The sequence below is a fragment of the Balaenoptera physalus genome (genome assembly GCF_965194825.1).
Source record: "Balaenoptera physalus genome assembly, chromosome: 1".
Taxonomy (NCBI): Eukaryota; Metazoa; Chordata; class Mammalia; order Artiodactyla; family Balaenopteridae; genus Balaenoptera; species Balaenoptera physalus.
Window position 1 is genome coordinate 189347136 of NC_138882.1, and position 26405 is coordinate 189373540.

Sequence of the window (26405 nt, forward strand, 5' to 3'; positions counted from 1 at the left end):
TTTTCGGCCTTAAAGATCTGTGGGTTTCACTCTTGATCACATAATTAGTAGACAGGGACACCTGCTGGCAGAGTGTGATATTGCGGCATAGCTCTATCAGACATTGCCGGTCATCAGAACAAAGGGATGATGCTGAGCAAAGTTTCAGACGCTTTAAATGAGACACTGGGTGGCAACCAAGCTTGAGGAGACTTCCTGTGGCCTTGAGAAGAAATTAATAAAGAGATGACCTTGGACTTGTGACAATAATTATTGTAAAGTTATTCAAAAACACTTTCAGTGACTTAAAAGTGAGCCAGCTGAGACCTCAATGCCTGTCTTGACTCTTCCCTGGATGTTTTCAATAGTCCTTCAGTGTATTATTTTTCCCATGGGAACATCTTCAATATTATAGTAAAACTACAGTACAAGTGAAGCACCCCTCCAAGTATTTGTTTTATTTTATTTTTTACTAAATATTGAGGAACTGAATGAATAAATATCGAACAGCACTCTTCTGCAGGCTGGAGAGAAAGTAGTAAACAAAATGGACCAGACTCCTGGTCATTTCCATGTTAAGTGAGGGAGACAGACAATAAACAGTAAATGAGATCATTTCAGAGAGTAACAAGTGATAATAAAGAATCATTTTATGGGCTTCCCTGGTGGTGCAGTGATTAAGAATCCACCTGCCAATGCAGGGGGACACGGGTTCGAGCCCTGGTCCAGAAAGATCCCACATGCCATGGAGCAACTAAGCCCGTGCACCACAACTACTGAGCCTGCACTCTAGAGCCTGAGAGCCACAACTACTGAAGCCCGCACACCTAGAGCCCGTGCTCTGCAACAAGAGAAGCCACCGCAATGAGAAGCCCGCACACCGCAGCGAAGAGTAGACCCCGCTCGCTGCAGCTAGAGAAAGCCCGTGCGCAGCAATGAAGACCCAGCGCAGCCAAAAATTAATTAATTAATTTTTTTTTTTAAAAGACTCTATGTAAAGATTCTAGAAAGGTAACCCTTCTGTCCCAAATGACAGATCAGAGACCTCTGATAGGGACTCATATCTCCTTCCTGTCCCCCACAGCAGTTTACCGTGTTTGGTAGACACCTTGAAAATGAGTCCAAACTCACAGGTCTGGCCTCTCTACTCCATCCTTGTCACAGGATGCCCCATCTTCCAGCCAGGGGGTCAGCTGCCACATTCATTAAGCAAACATTTAGTGGGAGTGAGCTCCCATTCTGTGCTGGGAACTTCTAAGGTTAGCATTGATCCCACAGGGACCAGTTTGGAGAATGAGATGAATCAGCTCCCATGCTGAATCAGCTCCCATTCTGCCTCACTCCTGGAAAATACCTCCAAGAGCTTAGAGCATCAGGCCTACCACCCTTCTGCACAAAGCCCGGCACTTTCCGGCTGGGAATTGGTGATGCTCGTTCTGGGTGGCCTATTTCCTCATTGGGGATGCTCTGCATTTTCCTCTCCAGGAGGGATCAGGTTGGAAGAAGAAAGAATTAAGGCATCCAAACCTATAGCATGATCACAGACGAGGATTCTGAGAGTGGAAGTCTGCCCAGCCGAAGTTCCAGGCTGAGCAGGGAAGCATCAGTAGGCCTCCTGCCTGCCTCTGGGGACGGGGTCTGCGAGGTAACTCCCAGACACGGGATCATGCCGTCTGTCATCACAAGGAGGCAGGGGAGAGCAGGGCACTGCTGGGTGTGGCCGGCGGGGCAGCACGTTCTCTGGAGAAGTGCATCCAGGGCTGACCGCCGGCCAGCTGTGGGCTGTGAGACATCAGCAGGGCCAGTGTAATGAGGGGAGAGACCACCGGAGCAGGGAGGAAAGAAAAGAGCGAGTCCACCCCCAGGGTCTCCCTCTGTGGCCACCCCGTGATGAAGTTGGACCGGCATCTCTATGCTCTTCCATGGGATCTTAACGCTGACCTTTGCAGGATCTCCCAGAAACACTCTCCTGAAGGCCAGCACTGGGTATGTCAAACTTGCAAAGCATTCAGGACCCTCCTGGAATTCTGCATCCCTTTATTTCCCCATGACCAATCTTGCTCAAGCAAATATTGATTGAAAACTGCAGGAGAGAAATATTTATTGTCCTCCACCCAGCCACTGGAGACAGTCCTTCCACCCTGTGACCTGGAGCTCAGACTTGGTGTGGCCAATGGGAAGTGAGCAGATGTGCAACTCAAACAGACACTGAAATGAGCTTGCACCATTGGGCTTTCCTTCTTGGCACCTCTGTGACAACCAGGAGAAGAGCTTCCCAGGGGTTTCCGCTTCCCCTTCTTCCCTGGGATGAGTGCATAGAACACGGCTGTGAGCCACATCAGGGAGCCCTAGAGCCCAAAGCAGAGTCACCCAGTCAAGCCTGGTGGGACCAGCTGGCCCCCAGCCACCCTGCAGATATGTGAGTGAGAAGAAATGGTTGTGGCTTGAAGCCACTGTGTTTTGGGGTGGTTTGTTATGCAGCAACAGCTGACTGATACAAGAACCTATGGTGTACCAAGTTCTGAGATAAGTAAGAGTGAAACTAACTCCTGTGACAAGTGTACAGAGGAAGGGGTACATGGGATAGTGTGCAATGGGAAAATAGGATCAGGCTGGATAGGATGGGAGCTGGGAGCTGGAGGAGAAGCAGGGGATGACTATGAGAAGAAGGCAAGGAAGGGAAGTCCAGTCAGAGAGGCCTTGGGGCAACACTTCATGGCAGGAGGGAGCATGGCACTTGGAGGAGCTGTAGAAGGAAGGAGCCAGGAGAGGTGTGGGGGTGGGGGAGGGGGGTGGTCCATGCAGGCTGAAGGGACAGGCAGAAGGCAGACTGCCTAGAGCCTTGTGGGCACATTAAGAATTCTGATACACATTTTGCAAATATCACTTCCACTGCTGAGCGGGAATCAGATGGGAGGAAAACAGTCAAGCAAGACAAAATAATTATAGTTTAGCCATTAAACAAAGTCAAGGACCTTTAGTTGCTCCTCAAGGACTCTACATAATATTCTGAGCCATGTCCTTTGAGCTGTTTTGCAGGTACTGAAGCCCCCACCAGGTGGAAGAAATTAAGTGCATGCTGCCCACAGGCATGTAGACCCCAGACCAGTTGGAACCAGAAGGTTGATGATTCTGACTCCTGATTACCTCACCACCAACCAATCAGAACAATGTCCACAAGCTGCTCACACACCCCACAACCCCCCTCCCTCACCCTGTCTTTAAAAACCTTTCCCTGAAAGCTTTCGGGGAGTTCAGGCCTTTTAAGCGCCAGCTGCCTGGACTCCTTGCTTGACACCTGCAATAAACATTGCGCTTTCCTTCACCACAACCTGGTGTCAGTAGACGGGCTTTACTGCAAGCAGGCAGGTGAGCAAAGCCAGGTTTGGTTTGGTAACAGTGGGACCCCTGCCCCCTTCACCAGCTCCCACGGCACTGGTGACCAAGGTTTTTCCCCACAGACAAGAGACTAGAAGGAGCTTTTTTGGGGAAACTAACCTGTCCAAGAGCAAAGACCTGCAGATCCTCACATTTGAGGGTCCTCGACAAACAAGGGCATTCCACGGTCGATGAGCACCACCTCCACCATCCCATCCCCCCACCCCACACATACACTGAGTTTCCATCAGCTTCTAAGTCTCACTTTCAAACAGGAAGGAGAACCAAGGATGACAGACATCTGAGCAGAGTCTCTGAGTCGGTCAGGAGAGGCGAGGTTATGATGGTACCCAGCTCCCCACAGCTCAGAGCATTGAGTTCTCGTCCACACTCCCTGTTCATCTCACTGTAGGGAAGCTCTGCTCCATGTTGCCCTCACTAAGGGACCCAGACCAGTGGGGCCTCCATCATCTGTGGGCTGCTGTAGCAAAGAGAAGGCACGATCACTTCCGTAATGACTCTCTACCCTTATCAATAATTTTGGTTGTTGTTTTTCTTTTATTTTTTAACCCAGAGGAGGATTTATTTATTTATTTATTTATTTATTTATTTATGGCTGTGTTGGGTCTTCGTTTCTGTGCGAGGGCTTTCTCTAGTTGCGGCGAGCGGGGGCCACTCTTCATCGCGGTGCGCGGGCCTCTCACTATCGCGGCCTCTCTTGTTGTGGAGCACAGGCTCCAGATGCCCAGGCTCAGTAGTTGTGGCTCACAAGCCCAGTTGCTCCACGGCATGTGGGATCTTCCCAGACCAGGGCTCGAACCCATGTCGCCTGCATTGGCAGGCAGATTCTCAACCACTGCACCTTGGTTGTTGTTTTTCAATGACCTGAAACTTACAGAAAAGTTGCAGGGACAGTGTAAAGAATTTTTTTTCTTGAACCACTTGAGAGTTCTGGCATGATGCCTCATCACTCCCAAAACAAGGCTTCTCCCCTGCCTAACCACAAGACATCCATCCGAATCAGGAACCTCACTTTGGGATGTGAGCACATCTCATCCTCAGACCCTACGAGTTCTGCCAGCTGTCCCAATAATGGCCTTCAGAGCAGAAATCCCAGTTCACAATTACGTGTCACCTTTAGTGGTTGCATCTCTTTGGCTCCCTTCTACCTCTCCTTGAGTCTCATGACCTGGCCCCTCTGGAAGATGACAGGCCAGTTATTTTGAGGATGTCCCCCCATCTGGGTTTGTCAGTTTCCTCACGGCTAAATTCAAGTTGGGCCTCTTTGCCAGGAAGATCACAGAAATGATGCTGCCTTCCTCTCGTGGCCTCCCGTCAGGTGGCGCTTGGTTTTTATTTGTCCCGTTACTGGTGACATTAACTTTGACCATGTAATTAAGGTAGTGTCTGCCAGACTTTTCTATTGTAAAGTTACTCTTTGCCCCTTTGGAATTAACACATATTTTGTGGGTAGGTGCTTTGAGACAATGTAAAGATTCCATTTCTGGTCAAACTTTCATTTTATTTCTCTGTTTATATTGGTATGAACTCATGGATTCCTACTTCAGATGATTACAATCCATTACTATCAGGATTTATTTTAATGCTCAAATTGTGCCTATTTGGCCAGTGGGACCCCCATCAAGCTGTCTTCTGTAATGTCCTTTTGACAAATCTCCACCATTCTCTGAACATTTCCTTTCCTACGCGGCTAGATGTTCCAGGCTCATTTTATGCTTACCCTGCAACCAGCCATTTCTCCAAGGAGCCCTGATTCCTTTTGCAGGAGAGGGATATTTAGAACCCAGGATCTGGGTGTTCATTCTCCCGGGCCCTTGCCCATGCTGGACCCCTGCTCAGGGAGCAACCGTGCTGGCTTGAAGCAGGAGGCTGGAAGGCTCCAGAAGTGGAGCTGGTGGATGACCGTATTGAGAGGAGAGTCACAGTTTTCTCAGGGATTTGAAGGGAAGAATTAGTGACAGGAAATTAAAAGACAAGGCAATAATTAACTACAGGAAAAACATAACAAAATCCATACCAGAAAGGAAATTTAATTATAGTATACAATGTGGCTCAGCTGTAAATGATATTTGGATACTCATTACCATAGATACAATAAATGTTTATTTAATCAAAACGGTGATATAACTAAATTATGAAGTTGGAAGGAAAAGAATGTGGATTCTCATCTCTCATAGATGGAAGATAATAATAACAGTAAAAATGATGATGATGTTGATGGCCAACACTTATTGAGAGACTCTTACGTGCCAGGCCCAAAGTACATGTGTTAGTCCATTTCCTCTTCACATGAGCCCCACGGGGTAGGTACTAGTATCCCACATTATAGATAAGGAAACTGAGGCATGATGAGATAAATAACTTGTTCATGGTTGTTCTACTAGTAAGTGCAGAGCCTGGATTTGAACCCAGGTAATCTGGCTCAAAAGTCAGCATCTTAACCATTATTCTGTGTAGTTTCTTAGATTTTAGACATTTGGATGATGTTATAAGTGAAAAAAGAAATGAAACAATAGTATTAGCAAGCTGTTGAGAAATACAGTTCTAAATTTCAGAAGAAACGGCTAAAAATAATTGCAAGTAGTCACCTCTTGGGTGTAGCAACTGCGCCTGGGGAGGGGCGGGACAGGAAATTGCTGGGGGTTTTTTGTTTTACTTGTTTTACTTTACTCTGATATTTTAAAAACTATTTGCATGCATTATTTTGATTAAAATACAAATCAAGCCCAAAAAAGGAGCTTCAAACAGTACAAAAGGGATCCCCAGTCTCCTCCCCCAAGGCAACCCTCTGGCCAGCTTCCTGTGTGTCATCCAGACCTGTCTGTGCTCTAACCTGGGGGCTGCATACCACACACGGCTCTCTCCCTTTGCTTCTCTCTCTCGGAGACGGTCCAGTCCAGGCACTAGCATCTCTCCATTGTGTTCCACTGTGGCTCGGAATCAAGACAGGTGTCCCGGCTGGAGGGGGCCCCAGGAGGGCTCTTCCCCAAGTGCCTGAGGATGCACATGAAGCCAGCCACCCAGACATGGGAGCAGGGCTGTCAGGTCCAGGCCGAGCTCAGAGCCCCGGTGTCTGACACAGAGGCAGAGCTCCTGCCCGGCCTCCAGGCCCATGGATGATCTAGGGGAGGTGAGGTCGGTAAGCCAGGCGGCCCAGGGCATCAGAGCCCCCTTCGCATTTTATGGGTCTCCTGGTTGCCTTTGTCCTCTGATTTCTAGGTGCCACAGAGATGCCCAGTGCCTCTCAGGACAGATGGCACTCTGGGACATTGGGTCCGCCCTGCCCCAGGAATCTGCCCTCAGGAGTGGGCGGGCCCCGCGGGCCCCTCCCTGTCCCCCACCCTGTCCTTGTTCCATCCCCCTGACCGCTCAGTGTTGGGGAAACTGAGTCTGGGTGAGGTCCCCAGGGTGCCCACTCACCACCCAGAAGGAGGAGGACTGGGGTGGAGTGAGCTGAGTTTCCTTTCTATTTAAAGAAAAAAACCCAAGTCAATATTTTTAGGTGCCAGCTAAGAAGCTGCTTCCTCTGAACAGGGTCTTCGTCTGCTGTGTGGCGGGGAGGTGGCTGACCCAGCCTGAGGAGTTGGGACGGGGAGAGGAAGGCAGGGTGGTGTCCGGCTTCCTGGGCTGGTTCAGGACACATGCTGCCATCTGGTTTTAAGTGAAGGGTCTCTTGTTTTCCCTACTCAGCCAGTGGGTTTGTCTGGAGCTCCAGAAGGAACTTTCAGGAAATTAGTGGCAATTTGAACCCAGGCTCCTTCTGGCCTCTGGATTTCATTCTGATACCAGACCACCCAGGCGGCTGGCACGTACCAAGAGTGAGCTGAGCTGTGTGGAAGCCACATCTGGGAGACACTCTGCTGCGGACGCCTGAAGCCAGGGCCGTCTGCGGGATTGTCAACCTGCGTTTCTCTGCGCCCAGCAGGGCCAGTTGCAAGAAGCTTCTCCAATGACTCTGCAGCTTGTGCACGTGTGGAGGTCTCCTCTGTCCCCCGGGGTGGCTGGGAAGGACACAGGGACTACAGACAAGGCCCAAGAGAGAAGATCAGTCTCCCCTTAGGGGCTTCCGGCCTCTGGGTGCCCCCGGGGAGGTGAAGGCCTGGGCACATGGGCAAGGCAAGTGCTGAGGGGGGGCTGGGTGGCCCCCGCCTGGGCTGGGCTGCTGGATGGACAGATTTGCTGGTAAATCAGCCTCCATAGCCACACCCTGTGAAGGCCCTGTGCTTTCCAAGGGCTTCCAGGTCATAAGTAGGAGTAGGTCCTCCGGGACCCTGGGGAGGCCTGGGAGTTACATCCCATCAGGGCTGCCAGGGCCCGAGAGAGAACCATTCTCTGGGGTTCTGGCAGCTCCAACACCCTTGGCTTGTGGATCATGAGACCGAGGCCCAGAGACGGCAAGGGGCTGAGCCTGCGTCCCACAGCAGCCTTTCCTCTCCTGACTCCCAGTGCCTGTGAGACCCCCCTGGGGTGGGTAAGCGCCCCGCCATGCGCTCCCACAGTTCCCAGCCAGGCTGCTGTCGCCTGGGCCTTGTCTCTCTCCCTCCACCAGACAGGGAGTCCTGGGGAGGGTCTGCCTCGCCCTGTGCCCCGTTTATCCAACACCACGCACAGTGCCTGGCACACAGTAAGTGCTCAACAAATGTGGGTGGGTGACTGTGACACCAGTTGTCAGCATTTCCTGAAGACGTAATTTGTGACCCCAACTTGTGGAGCTGTTTCCTGACTCCCTGGCCTGCTCCCGGAACCCCAGAACTGCCATCTTTCCCACTTGCTGCTCCAGGCCGAGTTCAGCACCTGAGAGCCTGCCCTGTGTAAGACAGAGGCCCTGGCACCTAAGAGACCCCAACTGTCAGAAGAGCGGGCATGGCGGGGGACACACGACCTGCTCTCGCTGGGGCCCGTGCCTCCGGGCCGTGGGCCTCTCCTGACGAGGGCCATGCTGAACCCCTGGCTCTGTGCCTCCTTCCCACAAAGCCGGGTTCATCTTCCCGGTTAGCAGAGGAGGAGACCAAAGTTCACAGTGGTGAAACTGGGCCATCACTCTGCAACTAAGCAGCAGGGCCGGGATTTAAAGCCAGATATGACTGACTCCAAGGCCTAACTCTTAACCCCACAAAGCGCTGTCTTCTCCCAGGGATCCTGGAGAGGCCCAGGATGGCAGGATCCGCATCTTTGCTCCCAACATCCTTCCGAGGGGCGGAAACTGTGCCACAGGCTAGTCGAGCACTCGCTCTTTGGACAGCCCTCAGGCCCCAAAGGAAATGGCTCTTGGCAGGAGCCCTTCTGGAGCGGGAGCCACTGCGTGGACAGAGCCGGAGCGGGGACCTCGTGGAGGCAGCAAACGCGGCTTCTCTGCGGATCCAAAACACACGGCCGCACAACCTGACGAGCTGGTCCTGAAGCCATCGCTGACTCCATCAACGAGCACTAACTGGGTGCCGACCGTGTACCAGACAGCGGGGCCCCAGAGACGAGCAGTCGGCCGGGCTAGTGGGGAGGGTATGTCACCAGACAAATCACAGGTTGCTATGGAAGGGGGGACCCTGCCCGCCTTGTTCACGGCTCTGTTCCCAGCACTTGCCACAGGGCTGAGTTATTTGTGGAATGGATGGATGGATGGATGGATGGATGGATGGCTGGCTGGCTGGCTGGCTCCAGGGACGGGCAGTCTGGCTGATCTCCATCTTGCTGAGCCCTCACACCACAGCCAGACCTGGCTGGACCCCTCCCCAGTGAGCAGCCCCCTTGACAGCCCCACCATCCCAGGAAGTGATGTTCCAGCTTTCCCTACAAACCGTCCTAACCCAACACAAGTAGGAATATCTCTGATATCCTGTGTTTTATATTGGAAAGGGATAGAATTTTACTTTCTGCTCCAGCTTTGTGTTAGCATAAAAATGTTTGCCTTCAACTCTTGGAGCACAGGTTTTGTCCTAGGATATGGTGCTTTGTTTGTCCTGTGGCTTCAAGTCCCCCCAGCTCTGTGTAGTGAAGTTTTTGAGAAGTTTGAGAAGCTGGGACCGACCCGGGTTAATGTCCACACTCCTTGGCTGGCCTTCAAGGCCCTGAGGTCTGGCCTCTGTCGCCTCTGCTGCCCACAACGGCCACTTGGACTGTCCCCCGCCCCCAGCAGCACAGGACTGTGTGTGGCCCCCCCCCAACCAATACAGGCTGCTTCAGGCCCCCACCCTCCTCTTCTGGTTGATGTCTACTCACCCTTCAGGACTTGACTCAGCACCTTCTCCTCCAGGAAGCCCTCCTGGCCCCCAGGTGGGGCTCAGTGCTCTGCCGTGTCCTCCGTCACCCCCTTGTTTATCACATTTCCAATGCAGTGTTAGAATAATGCTCCACATGTGTCCACTGTACAATCCAGTGGATGACAAAAATCCAATCCAAATTATTTTAAGTTGGAAAAAGAGGTGGGATGGATTGATTCACAAAACTGGGAAGGCATGGGCGGGGCAAACCTGGGAGTGAGGGGGATGGTTGGAACCCTCTGTGCCTCTTGTCTAAGTGGCTTCTTTCTCTGGGACAGGAGCCCTGGCTGCCTGCTCCCCAGGCAAACACACAAACAGGTCTGAGTCACAGAAAAAACACTCTTTTCCACCAGTTCCAGGTAGAAAATTCCAGGGAAGCTGTATCAGTCCGGACCCCAGCCTGCTGGCTCACACAAATTAGGCTAATTTGAGGAGAGCTGCAAAGGGGGCTCTTTACAGAGGCCTGGGCCCATTAGGGAAACCAGGGGGCACAGCACAGCCCTTGGGATGGGGTGGGAGGGCTATTCCCACCCCCAGGTCTGAAGGGCCCGTGCAAGGGAACAAGCACTGGAACCCCAAGGGAGAGACACACAGGGCATCTGGCTGCACAAGGGCTGTGACCTTCCTTCAAGGACATGGCCAGCCCAGGGGACCCTTCACAGCTGGGGTAATAAATTACCCTCCTCACTCTTGTCCCATCGATGGATGCGACTGGAACCGGGGGCCAAGGGAGCCTGAGATGTAGCCCATGCAGACCAACCTGCTGGGACCCAGACGGGGGCGAGGGGTGGCAGGATGCAGAGTGGGGCACACGGAGGACACCTGTGCATCCCCCTCTCTCCGTGGACCTCTCTGCGGCCGGGGAGGGAGCCTGGCCAGTCCAGCCTCGGGCATCTGCCCTCCTCGGGGTGGGGGGGGCGCCCGGAGGGAGGAAAGCGTGTGGGAAGGTGAACCCCACGGTCTTGACACCCACTCAGCACACCGGGCCCCAGGGGTCAGGGCCTGTGATGGGCCTCCTCCTCTCTCCGGGGCTCAACACCAATCAGTAAATGTCAAAACGGATGAAAGAGGCTGTCCCAAAGCCTGGTGCTCAGGGGCTGCTGGCACAGATGTGTTCAGCCGCCTCCTGGGCAGTGCGCGAGGCCCAGGTTCCAGCCTGGGGCTCAGGCTGCAGGGACAGCGGGAGGACGGGCTTTGGGCTCCTTCCCTGCCACGCTCACACCACACAAATGGCTTCTCCAGGGCGTGGCGGGCAGGCCGGGGGTCCTCAAGATCAGGCCTGGGAAGAGGCCCAGAGGAGCGGCCTCCCTGCCGTGCCAGGCTGAGCGGGTACAGCAGGCATCCCGGAGCGGAGCTGCTGGGTGGATTCTGGGGTGCTGGGGTGTGGGGGCAGGGAGGTCTGGAGAGCGAGGGGGAGAGAACGGGCCATGAGAGTCCCTTTCTAGGAAAAACCGAGCCTGTTTGTGATGGAGTCGCCAGGGTGGCCGTCCCAGGACAGGGACACATGGACACAACCCTCAGAGGGGAGGCTGCAGCGGGACCCCAGCCCCAAACTGCTTCCGGATCACCTGGGGTCCAGCCCAGGGACCTTCCCGCCTCAGGTGACCAGCGCACGGCACCTGCAGCCACTCGCAGCCCGTCTGTTGGGTTCAACCAGCTTGGAACATCGCTCAAATTCAAGACACGGGCAACTGCGCCTCTGCCGTCCCTGGCCGTCTACCCCGCCTTTTAGGATTTTGGGACAACCCTCCACAGAAGCACAAGAAGTCATAATATTTGCAAAGAATCAAACCACGGCTGCAATGGGAGAGGTCGTTGTGGTCCTGGACTTTCTGAGGCACTGGGAGTAATTTTAGCATTTGCTGAGGAGAAGGCAAGGAAAGTACCATGGTTGTGCTGAACTTCAAGAGCACAGGGGCCCCCGTGGGCACTCCCTCCCGCCTCACCTTCTAACTTCGCTCCCGAACACGGGTGGGCGTCCGAGCAGATGGCCTGAAAACTGGTTGTAAGCACTATCCTCAGCTTGGGTTTCTTGGGGGATGACTTGCTTCTGAAACAGCTTTATGATTAGAAAAACTTTTGGTTGGATGTTCCGTTCTCCGGAACACGGAATAACAACTGCTAAAATGGTTATTTCTATTCACTAGACGGCCCCGATTTCTAAGGACGGGAAGGCACCGGGTGAAAAGTTTGAAGCTCTCCAGCGTGCGTTCAGCCCGAATGGTGGGTCCACGTGGGTCTGGGCGCATCTGCTTCTCCTTAGGGAGTGACCCACCTGATGATCGCAACACCCCAGGGATGGGCAACTGCCCCCCATCCCCACCCAGTGATCAATTCAAAGACGGGTGCCACCTGAATTCCCATGAGGAGGGGCTTTGGGGCAGGAATCTGATGAAAAAGGGGAGCCCAGTACTTGCCTTCGGGCTGCACTGATTGCCCAGAACTTGACAAACATTGAGAAAACCTCAACTGTTCATATCCAAGAATTTTCGGGGTGCTGTGATGGGGTGGGGAGGGAAGTGAGAGGGCTCTCCAGGCACCTCCTGGTGCCGCCACCACAGTGACCCTTGCTGGACCCAACCAAGTCCTCCCCAGGGTGTCCCAGGCAGAGCCGTGAGCCCGAGGCCCTCTCTCCCTTGGGCATCCCGGGGCCATCGAGATGCTGTGAGCTGCCGGCAACCACGTCCCTCCCAGGAAAGGCCAGGTACACGAGGCAGGACTGAAGCCAGCATGTACAGTAGGATCGCCAGAGTAAACACAGGCCACCCAGGTACATTTGCATTTCGAATGAACAACAGATAATGTTTTAGTCTAAGTCTGTCCCAAATGTTGCCTCGGACATACCGCTACTAAGATCATATTTGTTCTTTACCTGAAACTCAACCTTAACTGGGCATCCTGTAGATTTATTTGCTAAATCTGGCGGCCCTAATGAAAGGAGAGTCTAACAGCTTCCTGGTGACACGGGCTGACTTCCCTGAGTCCAGCCCGGCTGAAGCTGCTCCCACCCTGGGCTTTCCAAGGAGAGGAGCCGGGCACTTCCTTCTTCTTTCAGATCTAGTTTGAGATGGGTTTCTGTCATTCGTGACCAAAGGAGTCTGGGTTAAAATAGCAAGTGATGGCACCATTCAGCAACAAAGTATCACGTGGCCTGGGAATCCAGGGGCTTGGAAACCCAAAGTGTAGCACCAGGGGCTCAAGAACTCTTGAAGGAGGATTTTTGGGCCTGGCGCCCTGGCCTGCAGCCTCTTCTCACTTCTCTTTCAGGGGTCGTGCTCCCCACACAGCCTGTGACCGTGCCAGCCCCATGGTTCCCTCGTCTCTCTTCTGACCTAGAGGTTTCCAGCCTCCTCCTGTGTCTTCAGATTCTCCCCTCCTTTCCTTCCTAGGCCATTGATTATTCTTGTGGTTATAATTATTGTCGTATCGATTACAAAGTAGTTCACGTGTACCGGGTCCTTTTAAACCTCACATTTCTGTAATTTTAAAAGAATAAAAAGGGTTTTTGCCTTCTAAGTACGCTTTGTTGCAGCATTGTCTCATTGTCTTCCAACAGATAAAAGCCAGACATAACCTAAGTGTTCAACCACAGAGGACAGGACTTGTTAACAGGATGCTATCAGTTGATGGATCTCATGCTTGCGTGGAAACAAAGTATGAAGACCATGAGGACGCGTGGAGAATGCTCACGATGAGATAAACATGAAATAAAGCAGGACACAGAACTGCGACGACAGAGACCGCTGAGATGAGAGTCTCGTGGGCGAGGGAGGTGGACGGACACGACAACGATTACTAGGCAGGGTGGCAGGCGCTGTGGACAACTTTCCTCTGTTTCATGTTTTTAGTGGGGTCTTTTTTATATGTAAATAGAAATCCAGATGGGAGAAAATTCACCTTTTCCAAACTGCCTCCCCTCTTGATTGGAAGTGAGAAGGGGGACAGACCTCAGCTTTGGGGGCCACGTAATGAAATTCACAAAGAGAATCAAGGAAGAGGACAAGACAGCAGTGAAAGCAGGAGTCCCCCGCCCCCGACCAGGGCTTCACTTTCAGGGTCGGCGGACACTACCCTGGTCCCCCAGATTCAGTGTCAGCCGGCAGGTCTTGACGATGGTCACCTCTTGACGACCATCAGCGAAACGGGGTCTCTCGCCTGGGCTGCGTTGGCCCCCGCTGTGGAGGCCACTGAGAAATCTGCTAGTGAAGAGGGCACGGAGGAGAAAGAGGAACTTGAAAAGGGATGGACGGACGGACCACCCAAAATAAAGGGCAGATGAGGCTCCAGGAGGACATGAGTTTTGGTTCACCTTTTGCTAATATTGCTAATTTCTGCAGTGGAGGGGACTGGACTGCAGTGATTTTTTTTTTTTTGAACATTCATTTGCGTACTTTTTGGCACTCTATGAATTCACTTATAAAAAGTCAGCCTTATTTTACCAAAATATTTGTGACGTTTTTCCTTAAAAAAAGACAGCAGGCAAAGATCTTACAGTGGTTAATGCTGAGTGGAAGTAATCTGCATGGGTTCGTAGTCTTGTCTTTGCGCTTTTCTGTATTTTTCCTTTTTTTTTTTTTTGTAATTGAAAAATAAAGGTTTATGGAACAGGTGTGTGTGGGCGGGGGGGCGCTGATAGCATGAGCTTAGTTTTATGGTTTTTATTTCCAAGAATGCTTGTTCAAGCAAAAGATGTGATGATGGGTTCCCACAAGCCAGGGGGTTGGGACAGGAAAGATGACGGCAGAGCAGAGGGTGAGGCAGGGGGGCGGACAGACGAGCAGAGCCGGGGCTTTGAGGCCCTCACCTCCAGTGCCCGGCAGCTGGCCCCGACCTCCCAGCCCTGCTCTCCACCTGCAGCACGTGGGAAAATCGCCACGCGTGGGGCTCAGACCTTGCCTTGCTTTTGTCATGCCTCCCACCCCATCCCTCTAGTGCCGACAAGCGCTGGCCCCCGACATGGATGGACCACCTTTCATTGCCCCCTCTGCCCCAGCCCCCTGTGAAGGCAGGAGATCCAGTCTCCCCTAGAGATGACCACCCAAGGCTGGGCTCCCCTCTGGCTGCCACCCCTGCCTCGTCCTCCGCCCGCCCTGTCCCGCCTCTCCGCTGGCCACTCCGGCTCTGAGAAGCTCCTGCTCCAAGGTGCCGGCTCCCATTCTCCTCTCCTTAGCCACAGACACCGGGCCTGGGGCCTGCACGCCCATCTTGGGTCCTGCCGGTGGACCCTCCTGAGCCTCTCTTGGTGACTCACCCCAGGTCCCGAGCCCTGGCTGCTGGGGCCACCTCTCTGCGTTTCCAGGCAGACGGTCCTGCTCAGCATGTCCTTCAGGAGAAGGGGGCACAGCAAGTGTCCAGGCGGCTTGGACCACGACACCTGGGCCATCCAAGAGCTCTACCAGCTGCAGCTGATGCTTCCTCTCCTGCTTTCATGATTGCCCTTCATTCACTCACACATTTACCGCAGGGCACTAAGTACCCGAAATGCAAGAGACACTGGAGTCTGCAGGCTTGGTCCTCAGCCGGACAGGTGAGGGGTGGATGGCGTGGAGTGGGGGGGAGCTGGAGCCACACTGTCCCCTTGTGTTGGGAGCTGCGGCAGGTGGGCTGACACCCTCTAGGGCTCGGGCTGTGGGTCCACAGAGCTGCCGGGAGGCTCTGGAGAAGACCACTGAGGCCAGCAGTTCCCAGGCTTGCCCACCAACGTCTCCTTTTGTTATTTTCACATCCTCTGTCCTTTGGCCCTTCTCTCTGACCCTGCTTTTCCAAAACTTTGGTCTGTCAGGAAAGTGGTCCAAATCAAGCAATAAGAAAACAGCCAAAGCTCTATAGCACTGGGCCAACCAGAGCTGGTCCACACTGGACTGATGAAATCCAGGCCCCAGACAGAGATCTATCCTCCTGATTGGCCAGAATCACCTTCTTTCAGGTGGTGGAGGGTGTCTGCTGGGCTTCCTGAAACACCTCACCAAGCTCCCAGCTCCAATACCCGCGAGGTTTTCTATCACAAGTTACAGCCCCTTTTTAACTGGTTTCGGCACCTATAAATGAACAGTTGGCCGGCACACGCCCGGCGTGACTGCGGTCTGGGCCTGGGGATGGTCCAGAATGTGGTATCCTTGGGTCTGCTCTGCTTCATCACTAGGTCACAGGCTCCCACTGGGGCTGAGATGTCAGCTGCCAGCAGCTCCAAGGCAACCAGAGAAATGGGGTAGCTTCATTCACGTCCTTGGATTCACTCAGATTTGACCAACTTGGGCCACGGGCTCGCCTTGAGCCCATCACGACAGCTGTGAGCATCAGATGTCCTGACCCACCAGGACCCCCCAGAACACAAGTACAGAAAGGCTCCCCAGAGGAGGAACAGGTACCAGTGACCTTCCAGTTCTGCCTTCACGGACACCAGCTGCGACCCAGTCTTGTCTCAAGAGGCAGTGAGGAGGGCACAGCCAGAGGCCGTCAGCAGAGAACCGGGAATGCTCCCCAGCTCCGGGTGCCCGCCCCGAGGGCGTGCGTGCTCCGTGTGTTCCCAGGCCAAGGCTCCATCAAGGCTGTGACTGCAGCCTTCAGTTTCCAGCCTTCATTACTGCCCACGGGCCTTCCCTTCTTCCCGGGGGGCGGGGGTGGGGGTGGGGCTCTGGGTGTGTCTGTCACCTGTGCCTCTCGGTCCCTCGGGATCCCACCCCCTCTGGAAGTGCACGCTGCTCCTGTCTCCGCCTTGTGAGGCCTCCAGGTCTGCTTGGGTCCCGCACACCGTGGACAACCACCAACAGATCCCTGGCTCGTGCACCCCCAGGGGTCCTGCAGTTTTATTCGACTCCCCCAGAACCCTGCGTTCCTGGGATCATGACACAGGCTGGAGTGGAGGCAGAGAACGCAAGAGAAGACAAATGATGGCATCGGGCGCTGCTGCTTCCAAACGTGCTCCGTCCCGACCTCTCCCTCAGACACCACAGTAAGCACCCTCTGGGTGAGGCCCTGTCCATCGGTGGGCTGCCAGCTAGGTTGACAGGGGTGGGGGGACAGCTTTCCTCAGACTGCTTGGGAACCTATGAGACCCAGTCATCTGGCCCCCCACTGTCTCCCCCAGGAGCCCAGGGGCCCTCAAGCAAGTGGACACCAGCTGGTTGCTCAGACGTCCCACCTGTGATGGGCACGGGGGTAACTGGGTCTCCCTCCCCACCCCCTGCTCCAAGCACACGCACAGCCGTCACACTCCCTCTCCCAGAGAAAATGAAAGCATGAATTTTGGCAAAACTATTTCATTGTTTAAAAAAATAAACGGTACATTTGACATACAAAAAGGCATTTTAAAAACTCTGTTCTGAATACGTCTCACTGTCAGAGGCATGGTTAAAAGTGTGCAGTATTTCCATAAACACCAGGGGCGGTTTCTGTCTCTGCAGAAAGGCATGGCACGTTCTTGCCATAGGCGGCGGGCGGGGGTGGAGGTGTTCACGTCCGCGGTCTCCCAGCACACGAGGGAACAGACGGGTCCTCTGAGAAAAGTCTTCCTGTCTCTCTTCTCTCCCGACAAAAGTCCGTGCTGTGCTGGCTTTCCCAGCTCGGGACAGAACGCACGGACACGACCCAGATTGCAACATGCCCTGATTTCAGTGCCCACACGCCCGCCCCACCCCCCCCGCCCTCATCTAGGTCTCATTCTGGCACCCGCTGCTAAGCACGGCGCCAACGTGCTGGAAACGAGGCCCTTCACTCAGGCACGGGCAGCCACGGCTCTTGGACCCAGCAGAGGGCCCATGGTGTCTGTTCTCACCCCGTTCTCCCAAATGAAGGACCAGGAGGAGAGGACTGTACAGGCCACGTCTCAGAGAAGTGGATGCAGCTGGGCCCGTGATTACCAGCTACTCCAGGGCCCTTTCCTCTTATACTCAAGTACCTCATACCGTTTATAACCGACCCTTCCAGACTTCTGTGGGGTACAGCTAAAGACCCAAACTGACAAATGTATGTAGTTCTGTTTACACTTCCACTTTCAAAGCTACTAGCCATTCAAACTGACTCCACGCAGCTTTCAGTGAGTGAAAACGTGTTTATCCCTTCCCACGCTGGAGGGACACAAAAGATGCAGAGACTTCCTTTAAAACACCTGAGAGGAAGGTAAGAGTTTTAAACCAAGACCAGCCTGGGAATCAAGAATAAAAGCAGCATACTTCATCTAGATCTCCGCCCTTCCCCTTCTATGGGTCACACACACACAGACACAGCCCTGGGGACCTGCTTTGCAAACAGATGGGCTCCTGAAAGTTGGCTGGAGAGGAAGTTTCATCAAAGGGATCATTTTCTCTGGCTTGCTGTGCTATCAGAAGTGCCTCCTCAAATCTCCGGCTACTCCTCTCTGGTGCTGACAGCTTTAGTTAAGCCTGCGCCTTGCTTCGCAATGAGCCTCGGAATCCTGGGAGTTTCTCACTCCGGCCCCACCTCGAGCTGCCGATGATGCAAGGCCGGGAGCGCGCGCCTCTAGAGGAGGGTCGCGGGATGTCCTGGAAGACGCATGTCCTCCAGGAACACAGGCTGGCGTGTGTGGCTGGCTTCCTCGGGCGAAGGCTGATCTACACAGGAGGCGGCAGCCTGCTCTAGAGCAGGAAGGGTGGGAAGCGGGATTTTCATCTCACGTGGACACTACACAGCAAAGGACCACAAAGCACACACTGGCGCCCAACCCCAAACTTCAAGTGACCAACGGAAGATGGACCTCGGACGGCAGGCTGACACCTGGGCCGACACTGGCCGGTCAACGGGGGCAGAGGGGTGGGTTATCAGAGGATCGAATCCATGACTGCGACCAAAATGCTCGGGGCCTCCGAGAGCTCTTCGTCCCAGGCTCTGACCAGCTGCCAAATGCGGATGAGGGTGGAGGAACCACCCTCCTCCTCATGGAAATCTCCCTGAACAAAGCGAGCACCTCGAGTGCCACGTGCTCAGCTGCAGCCCCGAGGTCTGCGGCGCCCAGAGCAGTGCCGTGCAAGGGCTGAGGGCAGGGGGCTGCTCTTCAGCTCAGCAGGTGGGGCGGGCGGGAGGGCACGGCCCCTGGTGGGCCACGCGGGCCACTCGGGCAGCCTCCCAAGGCCTCCCCGCTCCCCGGAGTCTATGTTTGCGGGGCAGGCAGGCGCTGATCACGTGGGCCTGCCACCACGGCCAACTCCCCCTCGTGTCACCACTGGCCTTTCCTGTGACTTGCTCATTCTCTGACACGGACACGCTGCCACGCAGCTTCTCTACCAATGGACTGAGGTCCGCAGGGCCCGTCTCCTAAGGATAAAAATAGAGGTGGTAAAGCTGATGCAGAAGCTGCTCCTGCGAGGCTGCATGTATTTTTATTGAGGGAAAAAAAAAAACTCGTTTCTGAAAACTAACTTGTAGGAAACTGCCCCTTGAGGTTCTGCAGAAGCGTCTCCCTCCCTTTCTCAGTCACACCGTCCCCAGCTCTCTGTACAAGTGGGGAGGAGGAAGCTCCCAGACCAGGGAGACCAAGCCCTGTGCTCTGGAACAGCGGCCCTCCAGGGAGTATTCTGAAACAGCGGCCGCTGGCAGAGAGCTTGGGTTGTGCTGCTCCACGGGAGGCCCAGGACTGGGAAGAAAGCACTGCCTGCAGAGAAGTGACAAGCCGGGCAGGTCAACAGGACTCTTCAAACTTGTGGTTAACAGAAAACTTTGCTCCCGGAGCAAAATCAGAATCTAGCTTACAGCAACCCGGAAAGTCCCAAATTCTTTCCCTACAGCTAATGGTAGTAATGCCTGCTCTAGAGACGGGGATTTGAGCCGGCTTCCGGGAGGAGGGGCCCTGCTGCCTTTCACAGGCCCACAGGGCCTCTGACGTGGGGTCTGCTCCGAGAGCCTGGGTTCTGGGAACCACGGCTGCACCGAGCTCCCTGGGGAGGTGGTGGCAGCACAGCGTGGCTGGGAGCACACATCTAGAACCCTGAAGGCCTGGGGTCCACGTCTGGCTTAGAACAACTGGCCTGTTGTCATTAGACAACTCCAGTTTCAGTTTCAAAATCATTGGTAAATCAGGATCCCTCCACCTCCTCACAGGATTGTCGTAAAGATTAAACAAGGCCACACAGTGCAAAGCGTTTAGTACTGAGCCTGGTACGTATCACCCTTCTGTAAAGGGCACATCGTCATCGCTCCCACAAGCCCCAGGGCTCTGGTCACCTTGTCTCCAACACCTGCTCCTCCCCTCCCTCGTGATGGAGGAAGCAAGCATCCCACCGCAGAGGCTGGAGTAGCAGCACCTGGGACTGGTCCGAGGCGCGAAGCTGCAGGAACGGAAAGCCTGGGTACCGGTCCCAGCGCGGTCGTGAGCATCCCCCGTGTGAGCTGGGCTCGCGTGCTCCCTTCCAAACCCTGGGGCCTCGGCTTACACAACAGGGTAAAGTCAGATGACAGCAGCACTTTTCAAACTGTGTATCAACTCAATTTAGCAAATTACAAGCAGCATTTTTAAAAATAAAAATTAGAGAAGGTATCCTGAATTCTCAGTGAGAATTCCTTTATGAAACTTCTGCTTGAGACGTAGATTCACGCATGAATGTGAGCACTGACTCGTGACGTGAAGTGCGTTTTCTGCTGCGGATCATGAGCCCAAAAGCTTGCAAACCACCGTCACAGGGCAAAAGGGAGGGGAAGGGGAAAGGGAGCAGGCGGAAGCAGGAGTGCGTTGGTGTCTCCCAGGGCATCTTCCTGGTGTGACTTCAAGACAGCACGTGATTCCGGAAAGGAAACCCGCCCCTGCCCCTAGAGGCGCTCTCCACAGATGAAAGTACATTTTGAGGCAAGGCGCTCCTCTGAAAATAGGACGTGCCAGGCTCAGGCCCGCAGTGACTCACTATTATTCAGAAATGGTCTTGCGGTGACACTCAGGTACGTGGAGGTCCCTTTCTTTCTCGCAGAGGAAGAACTTCCTAAAGAACAACGGCGGGGGCGGGGGGCGGGGGGAGTTGGGGTAGGGTCGTTGCTCAGAGCCAAGGGGCCGGGGAAGCGCAGGAACCTGCGCGGAGGGGAAACGCCTCCGCGCTCTTGACAGCAGGGATGGCGCGAGGGCGCCCCCATGTGGCCAGAGGCGGCACTCGGCCGACAACCACGTGTCCGCTCCTGCAGGCCAGCCCACCAGGTGCATCAAAGCTAAAATGCTGACTCTTCAGAAACGGAGGAGACTTCCTGACCCCGGCACTGTGCTCTGTTTGGCCAAGGAGAGCTCTCTTGGCCTAAAGAGAGATGTCCTGTCTGGACCGGGTCGTTGGAGACCAGGGGAAGCCAAATTTCAACAGGTGCAGGGCCCCCGGCCAGAGCCCACCTCACACGCACACATCTCAAATCCCAGCAAGAACTCTTAAATTCTTGAAGAAGTGTAAACTGCCTTGAAGAAAGTGTCAACAATCAAATGTAGAGAAACAGATTTCATGATGCTTCTTCTCACCCAGGAAAGCCCTTGTTGTGACCTTGACACTTTGTATCTGCCTGATCAGATATATCTGCCTGATACAAAATGTGACTATAAGATGGGGAAACAGTTACACAGAAATACCTGTCTTATCCTTTATTGACATTATCTTGGGGACATGGCTATGTGGGAAGTTGAAATAAAAATTAAATGTGTCCTGAGAGGGCTTCCCTGGTGGCTCAGTGGTTAAGAATCCGCCTGCCAATGCAGGGGACACAAGTTCGAGCCCTGGTCCAGGAAGATCCCACGTGCCGCGGAGCAACTAAGCCCGTGCGCCACAACTACTGAGCCTGTGCTCTAGAGCCGCGTGCCACAACTACTGAGCCCACGTACCACAAGTGAGCCCGCGTGCCACAACTACTGAAGCCCACACGCCTTGAGCCCCTGCTCCGCAACGAGAAGCCAGTGCACCACAACGAAGATAGTCCCCACTCGCCCCAACTAGAGAAAGCCGGAGCAGTAATGAAGACCCAACGCAGCCAAAAAAAAAAAAAAAAAGTGTCCTGAGAATTCTGATTTTTTAAAAAAGAATTTTGGAGACGCCCCTGCCTTGGGGGTTTCAGAAACACAGGTATTACTGACCCATGGCTTCTCAGGAGCGGAGCACCAACCTACTCTTAACGAGAAGCTCGCTGGTCTCCCCCAGATCTTCAGCAACGCGTTAGCGGTGAGGTGAGCGCTGGCAGGAGGGACCGGCAGACAGGAGGCCGATGCCGCCACGAGGTAGTATGAGAAGGGCAGGCGGCAGCCTCCCTCGGCGCTGACCATCAGTCAAGTCCCTGAGACGGTCGTGGGCAGCCAGTGCTGACGTGAGCTGCAGGGCCCCACCAGGGAGGCCTGGCTCAGCCTGGTCAGATCAGAGCACCTGGATGGTCGCGATCACCTGATGTCACATCTCTCCCCCCAAATGAGATGTCACCGTCAGAGAAAGATTCAACTGGATCTTCCCAGGTAAAACAAGAGGGGACACCGAGAGTGGAAACACTCACTGGGAAGTCCCCTGAGACACAAAGGACCCTCTTAAATCCTGATCATCTATCTCCAGTGTGTTTCACGCAGAGTTGGCTGGGGACGGGAGCGCAAGCGTGGGGCAGGGGTCTTCCCTGACAGAGCTGGGGAACCAGAGCCTCCTGCCATCAGGAGAAATCCATCTACTGAGAAAAGGAGCTGCAAACCACAGTCGCACGATTTCTGGCTCCATTTTAACATCTTGTTTGTCACCGTGTTACTGGCATCATCTGTCCATAAATGGGGCGTCTGAGGGACAGCAAAGAAACAGAGAGGGGGTGGGAAGATCTCCATGGTCGGGGCTGAAAAGAAAGAGACCCGAGATGCGGAGCAGGTGGAGGTGGCCCCGGAGGAGACAGGACAGCAGGCTGCGTCAGAGGCTCGGGAGGAAGGGGATGGAGGAGGGGGGAGGGCTCCCAGCCGCCTGCTCTGTGGGGGGCACAGGGCCGCTGGTGCCTGGGCTCCTGCTTTCTACCACCCACGTTCTGCTTTTCCACCAGAGCCGGTCGAAGGGTCCCGGCCCGCAGGAAACCCCCCCGTTAACCTCAGCCCACCACATTCCTGCTCAAGCGGGGAGCTTTCAGACCGTCCTATTTTGCGCTGGCTGGTGTTCACGTGTGACTGCCGCAGGTCTTTTCTTAAGGTGGACATTTCCCTCCTGACTTGGATTCGAAGCTTCTCAAGAGCAGAGACTCCATTTCTTCCTTGTTCCGGTGTGTACCCACCACCACTAGGCAGGGACGGTTACAGGGGCTGGGGAAGGGCTCTGTCCTTCGCCTCCGGGAGCCTGACCACGAGGCATCAGATTCCAGAGAGCAGGGCACGCGGGCTGGGGCAGGATGGAGGGGGCGGAGAGAGGACGGGTGAAGGAAAGCGCGGGGGTGAGCGAAGGGCAAAGGCGCCGTCACCCCAGAAACGCGTCGTAGTCCATGTACCACACCAACTGGCCAGAATCGGGCCGGACGCCCGAGATGGGCCACTTCCTGGGCTCGCGGCCCACGCGGCTCACCAGCAGGGCGATCTCGCGCTTCATCCGGCCCATGACCAGGACCGCCACCTGGCGGGCGCGGTTGATGACGGGCAGGCTGAGGCTCATGCGCCGGCGCGGGCTGGAGGGGCTCGTGGTCAGCACCACCAGCTGCTCGCCGTCCAGGCCGACGGGTGACTGAGGGAAGAGGGAGGCCGTGTGCCCGTCGGTGCCCATGCCCAGCAGCACCAGGTCGAAGCTGCTGTTGGTCACCAGGGTGGAGATCTCCTCGGCATAGGCCTGGGCGCCCTGGTCCTCCTCGGCACAGAGCCGCTGGCGCCGGTGCACGGGCATGGGGTGGATGTTGTAGTAGGGGACACGCACGTGCTGCAGCAGGTGAGCCTGCAGGCCCTGGAAGTTGGACTCGGGGTCCCAGAGCGGGACGCAGCGCTCGTCCACCAGCCACAGGTGTGTGTGGGCCCAGGGGAAGCCATAGTGCCCCATGGCCAGCTGCTGGAACAGGGCCACGGGGCTCGAGCCGCCCGAGAGTGCCAGGTGGAACTCGCCAAAGCGCCTCACAGCCCGCACAGCTGCAGCCTCGATGTCGCCGGCCAGCCTGGCGATCAGCTCCTCCGGCCAGGCCGATATCAGTGGGCTGTCTCGGTACTTGGCCCCGAGAACCTGGAAGTCACTGGGCATCGGAGCAGAATCCGGCCCCAGTACCAGCTGCTCCAGTGGCGGCTGGGAGAAGGACAAGTGGCTGCCACTGAACTCAAAGTCCAACAAGTGTCCATTCTCTGCTCCTCCTGGGTAGAGGCGTGGGACCTCGTGGGCCAGGCTGTCCAGCAAGGGCGTCCAGAAGACCCAGGAAGCCAGCAAGTTCTCCATGGCGATGAAGGAGTCCTTCCGGCGGTGGAAGATATGAGAGATGAGGATGGAGTAGGCGTCCTGCTCCCTCACAGGGCTGTAGGCATAGTAATCAGACAGAGGGCGGCCAAAGAGGCGAAGCCCAGGCTGGCCCTCCACTTCCTTCCAGCTGGTGGAGGGCAGGGAGGGCCTGAACAGGTTCCTGCTGACCAGCACGGCTGGGCCGCCCAGCTCACCGTGGCCAATGTAGAAGATGATCTGTTGAGGAAGGCAGTGGCTCTGGGCCGGGACCCAGTGCTTCTCGCTCTGGGCACAGTACGCCTGGTCCTTGAACAAGATCCGAACGTAGCCCACTCTCTCATCCAAGGCTTTGCCGGACATCAGGATGAAAGGGACCCCCTCCCAGCGAAGGTTGTCTATGTGAACGAGGATGCCTGGGGTGACAGGGGGACAGCGCAGGTGATGCTCCAGCGTAAGGACCAGGTCCCCTCGGCCCCCTCGCCTTCCTCTCCTTTCCTTCCTGCCAGCAAGCCTTCCCTCTCCGAGCCCTCCTCTGGGCACCCCTGGCCTCGCTAGCCTCACCCCCACCTTCCACCTCTTCTGTTACCTTCTCTTCCCAGTCGGTGCTTGAAAAGCAGCCTCTGGGGCTGCCTCGGACCCCCAGCTCCCTGAGGCGCCTCTCAGAGTCACCGTCCCCAAGCCAAGGGGCACTGGGCTCAGAGGCTCCACCCAGAGGCTCTGAGAAGAGTCTCAAGGAGGGTGGGCAAGGCAGCGGGGATCCCGGCCGAGGGGGTGTGGGTTCCTAGGGAAACGGACTTCCTTCCTGTGTGCAGAGCACTCAGGACGCGCTGAGGCCGTCACATACAGGGCGAAGGGGAGGGCGGACAGGGCTCTCAGCCACCGGCCAGCGGGGAACGGCCATGCAGGTGAGGAGACCTGCAGCGGGGACCACGGCACTAAGAGCCGGACGCCGAGTGCCCTCCGGACTCGAGTCCCAAGCCTGGTTTTCCCACGTACTATCTCTGCGTGACCTTGGGCAAGCTCTGGCAACTTGACTGAGCCTCACGGTTCCTCACCTCTGGAGGGAGGTGATAATCACACCTGCCTGATGCGTCTGTCCACGTGAGGGTTAAATGAGATGATGTTTATAAAGTGCCAGGCACGTGGTCAGTGCCCGACGAGCAGCTGCTGCTCTGGCTGTGGCGGCTGTTATCTCAGTGGCAGGGAGCCAGCTTCCCCCAGAAAGCTCTGAGCCAGTGGAAGTGTCCAGGGGATGGCCCCGCTGGGCACCGGCCTGACCAGCGTGGTGCCCGCCCGCTGGGGGTGCCCCCGGCTGCAGCAGGCAGGCCTGCAGCCTCTCTGGGGGCTGATGTAAGCTCCACAAGGGCAAAGCCAGGGCTGAGCCCAGACTGGCGAGCCCTGGCAGGATCCGTGGCCGTGCACTGAATGGAGACCATCACTGAGGTGTCCTCCGCCCAGAGGGAGGCAGCAGGTGACCCGCTGCTTTGAGCCGGCGGGGGGTCAGAGGCAGGGGCATTTCTTACTCGCCACTGAGCACCTGTGTGAAAACCCCACCTCAAGTCCCTTCCAGCCCAACCCGGAGGGCGTCCGGTGTGGGAGCACTGCTTCCGTCTGGGGGATACGGGGGGGCGGCCCAGCAGCCCGTGCCCAGCCCCGGAGCCCACCTGCAAAGGTCGGCGTCAGGCTGTGGAAGCTGTCTGGCTTCTGCAGCTCTCTGCGCACCTGCCCACCGTAAGCCTGGTACTGGCCCACGACAGCACTGCCCCTCTGCAGGCCCCGCAGGGCCCGGAAGGCCTGGAGCTTGTGCCCCAGCACCGCCTCCGAGCTGCTGATGTCGAGGGGCAGCTCCATGGCCACCAGCATGAGGATCTCGGTCAGGTGGTTCTGCAGGACATCGCCGATGACGCCGTACTCCTCGTAGAAGCTGGTGCGACCTGAGCGGGGGTGGGGAGGGAGAAGGTCGTAAGGACCCGGCAACACGCCCCACCTCCCTGACGAGCGCCAGGACCCCCGCCTGTGCTTCGGGTCCCTGCAGCCGCACTCCCCAGTGCGGAGAGTGGGCTACGGAGCAGAGCAGGGGAAGGAAGGAGGGCAGGAGTCTCTGAGCCACCTCCCTTCAACGAGAACCATTCTACCAGAAGGTGTCACACCCCTTGGGCGTCTCCAGGCATCTGCGTGGGTAAGGCTCTGGTCCCCGCAGAGGCCAGACTGCATTCGTGGATCCTGGGCCCTGGCCAGCAGGTCTGGCCCTGCGCATTACAGCGAGGGCCTGGGTGGCCTGCTAGCGCACGACCCTGATGAGTTACCTGACTTCTGAGTCTCTGCTCTGCATCCTGCCATCAAATGGGGCTCACTGCCACCCCCTACCAAGTGCACGAGGCGCCGGGCAACAGACAGGTCCTTGCCCACAGCTTACAGTGAGTGGGAGGGAGGGAGGGAGGGA

General features: G+C 55.8%; 1 protein-coding gene across 3 annotated transcripts in view; it reads right to left on the bottom strand.

The window, feature by feature from the left end:
* Positions 1-21180: 21180 nt before the first annotated feature.
* Positions 21181-26405, bottom strand: part of H6PD (hexose-6-phosphate dehydrogenase/glucose 1-dehydrogenase) — a 35915-nt gene continuing 30690 nt past the window's right edge. For all 3 annotated transcript variants that reach the window (XM_082461209.1, XM_082461210.1, XM_082461208.1), the window contains 2 exons: positions 25627-25896; positions 21181-24375 (listed from right to left, as the gene is read on the bottom strand). In XM_082461209.1, coding sequence (XP_082317335.1) covers positions 23012-24375; positions 25627-25896 — 1634 coding nt within the window. In that variant the 3' untranslated portion in view covers positions 21181-23011. The remainder of the gene's footprint in view (positions 24376-25626; positions 25897-26405) is intronic.